General features: G+C 40.1%; 1 protein-coding gene across 1 annotated transcript; it reads right to left on the reverse strand.

Annotated features, from left to right (window-relative positions):
* Positions 1–941: 941 nt before the first annotated feature.
* LOC125859020 (uncharacterized) lies at positions 942–1637 on the reverse strand. The gene has a single exon (XM_049538772.1). The coding sequence runs from the start codon at positions 1635–1637 to the stop codon at positions 942–944; it is 696 nt and encodes a 231-aa protein (XP_049394729.1).
* Between the last annotated feature and the right edge of the window lie 9677 nt (positions 1638–11314).

Consider the following 11314-nt stretch of genomic DNA (forward strand, 5'->3'; position numbering starts at 1 on the left):
GTTGACTATATCCAACATAGTCTTCTTGTAGCTTTTACTCTTCTGATGAAGCTTCCCTAACTCTTTTGCAGACATTATAACGATCAAGATTCTTCATATTCTAAGGTTACGCTAACTATGAGGAAGTGTTTCCTAAGGGTAAAAAATGGAATTATACAATGCATTGATCGAGCCTGACTCATGCTACATATGTATCCCCAAAATAAAAATCAGATCATAACGTAGTTCGAATACAAGTGGGAGAATTAAAAGTATGTAATGCAATGACAAAGATTGACTCAAGCTGCCTACGTATCCAAATGGAATCCAGTCATAACGTAGTTCGATTACAATAGGAATTGAAAAATATGAAATGCAATGACTGTGTCTGAGTCAGGCTGCCTACATATCCAAACAGAATCAGGTAAGGACGTAGTTCAAGTACAATAGGAAAGTGAAAAATAAAATGAAAATGATCGAGCTTAACTCAGGCTGCCTACGTATCCAAGTGGAATGAGGTCATGGCGTAGTTTAAAACAATAGAAAAGTGAAAAATATGAAGGGACTGAATCAGACAAGGATTGCCTACGTATCCCACCGAGGGAAGTCAGGTCGAGCGTAGTTCTAAATAGATGGAAATGATGATTTTTAGTTTTCTAAGGGAGACCGAATTAGATGTGGGTTGCCTATGTACCCCACCGTGGGAAGTCAGGTCTAGACGTAGTTCTGTTACAATGAACAATGCAAAAGTACCAGAAATAATCGCTAATCTTGAGGTCTTCAGATGTAGTATTTGTTGATGGCATCTAAATTGATTGGCTTTGTTCTCACTCTGCTGTCCATTCTACTAAGATTACTTCTCCTCCAGAGAGTACTCTATGAACCATGTAGGGTCCTTGCCATTTTGGTGCAAATTTCCCTTTTGTTTCTCCTTGGTAAGGGAAGATCTTCTTCAATATTAACTATCTTGGTGTGAACTGTCGAAGTTTGACTTTCTTGTTGAATGCTTTGGTCATTCTGTTCAGATAGAGTTGACCATGACAAACTATGTCCATCCTCTTTTCATCGATGAGCATCAACTGTTCATGTCTGCTACATATCCATTCAACATCATCCAGACCGATCTTTTGGATAATCCTTAAGGATGGTATTTCCACATCGGCATGTATTACTGCTTCCGTACCATAAACCAACAAATAAGGAGTTGCCCTAGTTGATGTTCTAATTGTGGTGCGATCACCGAGTAAAGCATATGGTAGCTTCTCATACCATTGCCTGTGACTGTCTATGATTTTCCTCAAAATCTTCTTGATATTCTTATTAGCAGCCTTAACTGCTCCATTCATCTTTGGCTGGTAAACTGTGGATTTTTTATGAGCAATCTTGAACCTTTCACAAGTTTCCCTCGTAAGATCACTGTTGAGGTTGTCTGCATTATCTGTTATGATTGATTTTGGAATTCCAAACCAACAAACTATGTTGTTGTGAACAAAGTCTACCACTACATTCTTAGTCACTGGCTTGTTTGTCGAAGCTTCCACCCATTTTGTAAAATAATTGATCGCTACTAGGATGAAACGATGTCCATTTGATGCAGGAGGAACTATAGGTCCGATAACATTCATGCCCCAAGCGGCAAATGACCAAAGGGAACCCATCACATTGAGCTCATTCGGTGGAACCCATATAAAATTTCCATGCAATTGATACTGATGACACTTTTGCACATATCAGATGTTATATCTCTCCATGGTCATCCAAAAATATCTAGCTCTTAGAATATTATTTGCCAAAGTGAACCCATTCATGTGGGGTCCACATGTTCCTATATGTATTTCTTCCAAAAGCCTTATCGCTTATGCGGCGTCGACACATCTCAGCAGTCCTAAATCTGAAGTTCTCCTATATAGGATTTCTCCGTTAAGGTAGAAATGATTGGCCATCCTCCTCAAAGTCCGTTTTTGCTTCCTTGTGGCATTTCCAGGATATTTATGTGCTTCTATCAACCTTTTAATGTCGTGGTACCATGGTTTTCCATCCAGTTCCTCATCTACACGAAAACAATATACATGTTGATCATATATCTCTACCTTGATAAGGTCGATGTAATTCTTGTATGGATGTTGAATCGTCGAGGACAATGTTGCCAAAGCATCGACAAACTCATTTTGAGCTCGAGGGACATGCTTGAACTCAATCCTTGTGAATCTCTTACTCAACTCTTTTATGTAATGCAAATGAGGCAAGATCTAGACATTCTTAATGGTCCATTCTCCTTGCACCTGATGAACCAATTAGTTAGAATCCCCAATCACTAAGAGTCTTTGATGTTCATGTTTATGGCCATCTTGAGTCCGAGAATACAAGCTTCATATTCTTCCATGTTGTTTGGTACAATAAAACCTAATCTTGGCTGAGATAGGGTAATATTGACCTATTTCCAAAATTAAGACTCCTCCTATTCCAACTCCAATAGAGTTTGATGCTCCATCAAAGAACATCCTCCATCCATCATATGACTCTGATATGTCTTTTCCTACAAACAAAACCTCTTCATCAGGGGAGTAGGTCGTGAGCGGCTTGTAATCCTGGTCCACCGGGTTTTCTGCGAGATGATCAACCAAGGCTTGTCCTTTGATGGCCTTCTGTGTCACGTACACAATATCAAATTCGCTCAACAAAAATTGCCACTTCAACAATTTACCCGTATGCATGGGCTTCTGAAAGATGTACTTTAGTGGATCAATTCTTGATATCAAGTACGTGGTGCATGCAGACATGTAATGTCTAAATTTTTGTACGATTGAAGCCAAAGCACAACACGTTCGTTCCAACAAGGTGTATCTTGCCTCATATGGTGTGAACTTCTTGATCAAATAATAAATGGCCTACTCTCTTATACATGTCTCATCATGCTGCCCAATACACATCTGAATGCATTATCCATAATAAAGGCTTTCCCTGCTCTAGTGGGACCAGTACTGGTGAGTTGGACAAGTATTCTTTGATTCTATCGAAAGCCATTTGGTATTCCTCTGTCTATTTCGTGGCATCATCCTTCTTCAGTAAATTGAATATGGGTTCACAGATCACCGTGGATTGAGCTATGAACCGATTGATGTAATTCAGTCTTCCCAAGAAATTCATTACGCCCTTCCTGGTCTTGGGTGGAGGTATATCTAGGATTGCATTTATCTTTGATGGATCTAAATCTATGCCTTTCCTACAAATGATGAATCCCGCAACCTCTCAAAGAACTTCCATAGGTCATATAGGCAGTCTAAACCTCTTTTGGATTTGATAACAACATCATCCACGTACACTTCAATTTCCTTGTGGATCATATCATGAAAAAGGGTAGTCATGGCCCTCATGTAGGTTGCACCAACATTTTTAGACCAAAATGCATTACTCTATAGTAATACACCCCCTATGGAGTGATAAACACTGTCTTTTCTACATCATCTTCATCCATCAGGATTTGGTGATATCCTGCACAACAATCGACAAATGATTGCAACTCATGTTTTGCACAATTATTGATGAGTATATGAATATTTGGAAGAGGGAAATCATCCTTAGGACTGGTTCTGTTGAGATCTCGATAGTCCACACATATTCTGATCTTTCCATCTTTTTTGGCACAGGCACAATGTTAGCTAACCATGTGGGGTAATTTGTAAACCTCACAACGTTTGCCTCAATTTGCTTAGTTACCTCCTCCTTGATCCTTAAACTCAAATTCAGCTTGAACTTTCTTGTCTTTCGTTTAACAGGTAGACAAGTGGGAACAGTTGGTAATTTGTGTGAGACAATATCACTGCTTAATCCTAGCATGTCATCATAAGACCAAGCGAATACATCAACATATTGCTTAAGCAACTCTATTAACTCTTGCTTTTTTTCATCCTCCAAATGTATGTTGACTCGTGTTTCCTTCACGGTTTCCTCACCTCCTAAGTTGACAACCTTTGTTTCATCCATATTGAGTTTTTTTTATGACTTTCAACCTGCTGGTTCTCATATGGTAGATTTTCAGGTATCATGTTTTCATTGTATTCTTCGTGATGTTGTTCATCGCTTTCAGCTTGCTTGGTGGATTCATTACATGTCATAACCGTTGGACGAGGAGTTTTACTAATATGAGTGATCAAAAGTGCAAAAGGTAAGTAAAAATAAATAGATATTTGAAATAACGAGGTATTTTTTAAGAAAAATAAAGTCTTTTTATTTCAAAGCATTCTAGTTTTTAGAAGAGTCAAGCAACAAAAGATTAGGCATGAGTCAAGCCTCAATTTGATCATGCAAATTTTTAATAATTAAAACTACTTTTACACACCACTAGGACTCTGGTCGAAACAGGAATGGGCTAATGGTCTAGTTCTGCAAGATTTCTCTAGGTTCGGCATCACGAATGGTCAATTTGTTGAGATTTATCTCTTCCTCTTCTCCAACCATGGCCACGAACAGATTGCCTATTCCTTCTACGATGTCATCATTGCCTGCTTGATCTGGAATCAAAAGCTTGTTCTGGTATAAAGATTGTCTTGCTTGACCTGTGGTGGACTCTTCCCAAGGTAGGCTCACATTCGAGTCCGTTGGTGCCTCTCTGATGCTTCAGCTGGATTGGCTCAATTATGCCATTGGGTCTTGGTCCAAGTCCACCGTTTGGCTGATACCCATACTTCAACATCTATGGCACAACCAATTTTGTTGCACTTGACAATTTTGTATCATATGGATCTGCTTCCTCATTGACCCTTACATCTTGCATTATTTCCAAAGTGTGAAAAGTGGCTCTGTCTAACTCGTTGGTAACTGGGATAGAATTGATAGAATGAATGGAGTGACCGAGTTCTCCGTGGATGATAACTTATGTGCGACCCCACTCTAATTTCACACACTGATGAAGAGTGGAAGGAACCACTCTCTCTATGTGAACCCATGGCCTTCCAAACAACAGGTTGTAGTTGGATGACACATTCATTACTTGAAATAAAATGGGGAATTCAGCCGGGCCTACTTGCAATGTTGGATAGATCTCTCCAATGACACTTCTTTGCGCTCCATAAAAAACTCTAGCTTTCACACAACATTCCCTTATCTCTCCCATATTAACATCTAAATCCCTCAGAGTGGTGAAAATACATATGTTGCATCAAGAACCACCATCAATTAGAACTCGAGTCACAATCTTATCACAACATTTGAGTGTGATGTGAAGCGCTTTGTTATGCCCAGCCCCTTCCGCAGGCAACTCATCATCATGGAAAAAAATCTTGTTAGCTTCAACTATTCGTCCAATCGTTGAAGTCAAGGTTTCACTTGTGGTCTCTATTGGAATGTTCACTCCGCTTAACACCTCCATCAAAGCGTTCCTATGAGCTTTAAAACTCATAAGAAGAGACAAAATGGATATGTGGGCAGGCGCCTTCTTCAGCTGCTGTTCGACTGAATAGTCTTCTTTAGGTTGCATCTTCTTCCAAAATTCTGGTGCTTCAGCATCGATAGCATTCTTCTTTGGATTCTGTTCCTTTCCAAGAACTCTTTGGTTTAGATCCTCTGGGGCATAAAACCTCCCTGACCTAGTCTTCCCTTGAGCCACTGCAGTGTCGATCATCTTGCCGTTGGCGCCTGATCGATAGTCCCATAGGACTGCTTTGGTGTCATATTCAGGATTTCTAGTGATTAGAGTGTGGTCTTTACAGCTCTTGGGAGATACATTTGGATGGTCAGAGGTTCCCTTAGTTGAACAGTGATAACAGGTTGTGTCGAAGATGTCATGACATCTGCTTCATCATGTTTGGATAGTCGGGGCCCTCATATTGGTCATCTAGAGTTACCATGTTGACCTCCCAATTCTCATGGTTTGGCAAGGGGTTGTTGCTTTCATTGGGAGGTGCTGGAGTGCATTTGATTACTCCTCTCCTGATCAAAGACTTGATCTGGTTCTTCAAAACAAAACAATCTTCTATGTCATATCCTTGGATTCCCGAGTGGTAAGTGCATCACTTGTTTCCATCAAAAATATGAGGGATTGGATCAGAAAATTTTCCTTCAACTGGTCGCAGCACTCCTACTTTCCTCAACCTCTCAAACAATTGGGCATAAGGTTTGGTAATAGGTGTGTAAGCGCGAGCATTTCTAGCTTCGAGATTTGGACGTGGTCTAGGTGCATATGGTGGTCTATTTTGGTGGATTGGCACTTGGACATGGACATGTGGTCTTGGTGGATTTTGGTATGCTGGAGCTCGAGGTGGATTATAGCGTGGTTGGGTATTTTATACTTGGTATGGGACGTATGAAGTATGTGAAATAATTTGGTGATTGTTCGGGTATCGATGTGATGGTCCTCCCTGTTGGTAAGTGACCGCTGAAACATCTTCCTTTTTCTTATTGATACCACCAATGGAACCCGATTGTATAGCCCTACTTGTATCTTGCAATGCAACCATAGACTGAAATTTCCCAGACTTGACACCTTCTTCTATAAAGTCTCCCATCTTGACAAATTCTGCAAACTTCTGGCACATCATTGACATCATCTTGTCAAAGTAGATACCTTCTTAAGCTCGAATAAAGTACTATGAGGGTGAGCTCTCATCTAGTGGTGGTTGCACCCTTGCAGCTTCAGTTATCCAACATCGTGCGTACTCTTAGAAATTCTTAGATTGCTTATTCTGTATGTTGGCCAATGAGAATCTGTCGGCTGTAATTTCGGTATTGAACCTGTAACGAGTCATGAAATCCTCAGTCATTTCCTGCCAGTCATGCCATTTTTAGGGTCCTGGCGTGTATATCAGGTCAATGCTTCTCCAGACAGAATTCGAATGAACAGCTTCATCCTCAGTTTCTCATTCCTCCCTACACCGACTAACTTGTCAGAATATGCCCTTAAATGTGCGTGAGGGTCACCCTTTCCATCAAACATGTCAAACTTTGGTGGTTTGTATCCTACCGGCATGTCAATGTACGGATGGATGCATAAGTCATCATAATAAAGACTCTCTATTCCCCTAGTGACTAGTAGGCTTTTTAATACCTTTCTTAGACCATGAAGTTGGGCATTTATCGATGCATCCTCTTTTAACCAAGCATTTTTCTCCATTTCTACATATTGATCGACCTTGTATGGGACGTTAACCACATGTGGTGTTGTGAAGGTTGGATCTCCATCGGCATATACAGATGGAACATGTTGCTCATAGGGAGCGGTGGCATGCGCCCCAAGTATCTGTTGCATTGTAGGTATGGTAGGGTCACGATTAGAGAGGTCAGGAATGGTCCCGACTGCGGTTGGAGAAGCCAGTGGAACTCGACCGTAGGCGGGAGCGTGTTGAGTTAGTTTTTGCTGATTTGGTAAGTTGGCAGATGGCGAGTCAGCCTTTGGGAAGTATATCGGCGTCTTAAGAGTTGGGAAAGTGGTAGTCGATAGTTTGGCCAAGTCTCGCACTTGACGCAATTCTTCCCTTAAGATATCGAGTTCTTGTTCCATGTGAGCCATTTTCTCTTCATTTTGAATGTCTGTTACATTTTGAGAACCTTTGGGGTTCTCAATAAGTATCATTATGTTTGCGGTGGCGTTGAACTCGTCTCTATCAATCATCTTTCCTTTTGATCGAAGGTTGTATCGTGAGTCATCCAGTTTGCAAGTCGACACAAATCAATGTACTTTTGGGAATAAATGATGAAAAAGAAAGGAAAACAAAGAAGAAGGGAAACTATGTTAGTTTGGGATATATTGAAAGATGTAACAAATATGTAAGTGTAACACATATATACGCCAATTTAGCGACATTCAAAATGAGTCCTAATATAGAACCTCTTTTGCCTGATATAGACCTACGTTGCAATTAGTTTGATAATAAATGATCTAATTAAACACATTTTAGATTACATAACTTCATTGATTAAGGCAGTCTGGATATTACAATGAGGTAGGCGATTAGAGGCCTAAGAAATAAAAGTACAGGAGTGGCCATAAGGCATACAAGAGGTATAGGACACACGACACTTTGAAGAGCATAAGAGAGAGTTCAAAGAAGAAAGACGACCTACGACTAGGTTGTGGCATCGTCATCCACATCATAATATGGCCATTGGTCGTACTCTAGGGACTCTTCAGGGTCGTGCTTGGGTGACATGTCTATCATCCATTCATCTCTTGGGTCATAGATGTTAGAACCCATTTCAGAAACCTCCATGTGGTCTTCCTCCACCTCTTTTTCTGGGTCCTCTTCAGGATTCTCCTCTGGGTCCTCTTCGAGATCCTCTTCTAGGTCTTCTTCAGGGTCCTCTTTAGGATCCTCTTCTGGGTCTTCTTTTGGATCCTCTTCCGAGTCTTCTTCCTCAACCACATGGATTAAATAATCGATGGATCCAGGAACTATGTGATTGTACATGGGTGCAGTGAATCTCATGCGAGGAAGCACTGATTTTCTAACCCAATTAATATGTTGGTTGTCTACAAACCCTCAAAGCCCTTGTACGCTTGGATAAGCCATATGACTCACAGTAGTTAGCCAAGCGTAATATTTCGGCATACACCAGGTTTCCTCTACCATGTTTAAATCAACCATGTATTCTCATTTGGCTTGCAAATATCTTATCCGCTCTAGTGAGACTAAAGTGAAGGCATCCTCATGTAATCCCATGATTGACCATAGCGGAATGCCTTGGACAACTCCAAATTGTCCCATAACTTCAAGATGTGCTTATGGTTGAATGCCCCTTAGCCATATTAACTTGATATAGAACAAATACCGAGTCCTTGCAAATGTCAATCCTCTTAGCCAAGAAAACTTTCATTGGATGGCATCTCCTGTAAGGTTGTTCAAAAATATGTGCCACTCCTCCCTTCCTGTCGGCGCACCCATCCAATATCAGAGGCGATCTTCATGGCTTTTGATCCTGCTACATGTGTCTATGCAATAATCCATCTGTGGATCACGACGATAGAAATGCTCCCTTGCCCAGATCTGTAGCAACATATTACACCCTCAAAAGAAGTCGTGCCCCCTCATGCAGGCTGTCAATGAACAGAGTACTTCTGCTAAGATCATAGGCACCAAAGAAAATCTTTGCGGATTGTTAAAGATGCTTATAACCATTGGCAATATATTTACGTCGACGGAATGGGACCTCATCGGGAATACCATGACTCCCAAAAGAGCCATATGAATACCATCAGACTTAGATGTACCCATGCTCCATGGGCACATGCAAACTCATGTTGGTGTTCATCGTATCCTTCAAGATGCCAAAACCTTTGAAAGTGGCAGTCTAGCTTGACCTTTCCGCCTTCCACATATCTCAACGACGAAAATATATGCAACTCAACGAGACTTAGAAAATCCCCTGGACATTGGGCCGATGAGATCAACGACAACCTTCCTCTAATTGATAGTTCGGTAAAACTACTGAACTCCTTCAATGTAGGAGTGATCTGAAAATCCGAGAATTTGAAAGTTATGGTGCTTGGGTCCTAGAACCCCATTAGCTGAGTAAAGAAGACTTTGTCGCCTTGTGTCCCTTAAAGTTACAATAGTGCTCCCAAGTGCCCTCAAATCTCAGCCATGTGTATTTTATTGATGTTTTGCCACCAATTTTGTAGGATGTGTGGCGCTGAAACAACCATTTGGATATTCAGCAGGTTTTGGTTGATGTTCATTTGAAAGAAAGGTATAGGGTATGATGAGTTTATTTGCTCCAAATCTGTTACGTTGTCATGACCCAGGGGTTCCCCCTAGATGTAACAAGGCACCTAGAACCTCGAAAGGCTCCATGAAATCCACTTAGCATATCATAACATAAGATAATAGTGAAGTGCAGAAATTTAAAGCATTTTCAATACAATCGAAGTCTCATAAAACAAAGCGGAAGTCTATTACACTTGTCTCAAACCATCTAATAATTGAAAAGAGTTAGGGACACAACCCATACAAAATTTAAACATAAAAGAAAGGGTGATCAAGTCCTCGATGCTATGAGGAGTCACCAAAACTTCTCTTCTTGATCTACTATGAACCTAGCCATAAGGATGGAACTCAATATCGCCAAACCCTACATTTGATAAGAATGTATGCAAAAGTATGTGTTAGTACAATAATGTACTAAATATGATAGCTACCATAAATCATCAACATAAGCATATAAGAGGCATTAATCAATATAAGACATATACCATAATCATAAGAGACAATAACCTAGGTCATAAGTATAAGAAATATCATCATAAAACATATGCAATAAGCATAAGAGATAACAACATAGTCATAGGCATAATCAATGCAATCTAGTTTAACATAACATAGAGAAACACTTCATAAGTCACCTCAAGGCAATCTTGTGCAATGCATGGATGATAAGACCCCATAATCCCACCCATGCTAACCAAGTCACTTTTAGGTCCTCATTCATCTTTATCATTCTTTTGATCTCATCCTTAACTTATTTCTCATAGACAAGGGAACATTCACCTTGAGTCAAACATATCAAGGAAAGAACTTATAGCAACAATACAAGTTTAAGCATACATCATAAGCATAAGTCATATGCATATTCACTACATAGATCATCATAACATAAAATGAACACACCATATCTACCTTCAAAGCATACTTGTGCAATGCATGAATAAGACCCCATAAATCTCACCCATGCTAAGTAAAGTTTCTTCAGTAACCATAAATCATAATTCATAGTCTTCTTATGGGAATAAGCCTTAACCGAAATAGACCGTGTGAGCTTAACATAGAATCCGATGTTACCCACACCGAAAAGGGTTGCTCTACTTGCCTAAGGTAGAACCATTCTCTTAGCTTTGGGTGGATCCAATAGCCAAGTAACCTACGAGGGCACATAGTTATGGGATAAGGAGATTGCTACTAGATACCCGACCTCAACTCACGTGAGGGCATCCATCTCAAAAGATTGCTCCTAGAAACCCGGCCTCAACTCACGTGAGGGCTTCTATGTCATATCAATATCCACTCGGTGCTAAGCATTAATTCCCACGGAGTTCATATTAAGTCATAACACGAGTTCATTTTTATGGAAGAATGTATTGACACTCAATCCAACATAATTCATAAGATAACAGGTAAGAATAGTCTTTCAACCTTAGAATCATCATTTAGTGAGAAAATCTTTCACATTATATTCATTATATGTTCATGAGAATAGCCTTTCAATGAATCACAACAACGTTATCATAATCATGGACACTTCATTCATAGTCATGCAAAAGTGTGTATGTGAGAATAGCCCTTCAACAACACCACAATTACATCATAGTCATAATCATCTTACTCTCAAAGCAATACTTCACATGGTC

Source organism: Solanum stenotomum, chromosome 3 (genome assembly GCF_019186545.1).
Source record: "Solanum stenotomum isolate F172 chromosome 3, ASM1918654v1, whole genome shotgun sequence".
NCBI classification, from domain to species: domain Eukaryota; kingdom Viridiplantae; phylum Streptophyta; class Magnoliopsida; order Solanales; family Solanaceae; genus Solanum; species Solanum stenotomum.

Coding starts and splice junctions, on each gene's coding strand:
- LOC125859020 (XM_049538772.1), bottom strand. CDS start 1,637: ATGGGTTCCCTTTGGTCATTTGCCGCTTGGGGCATGAATGTTATCGGA.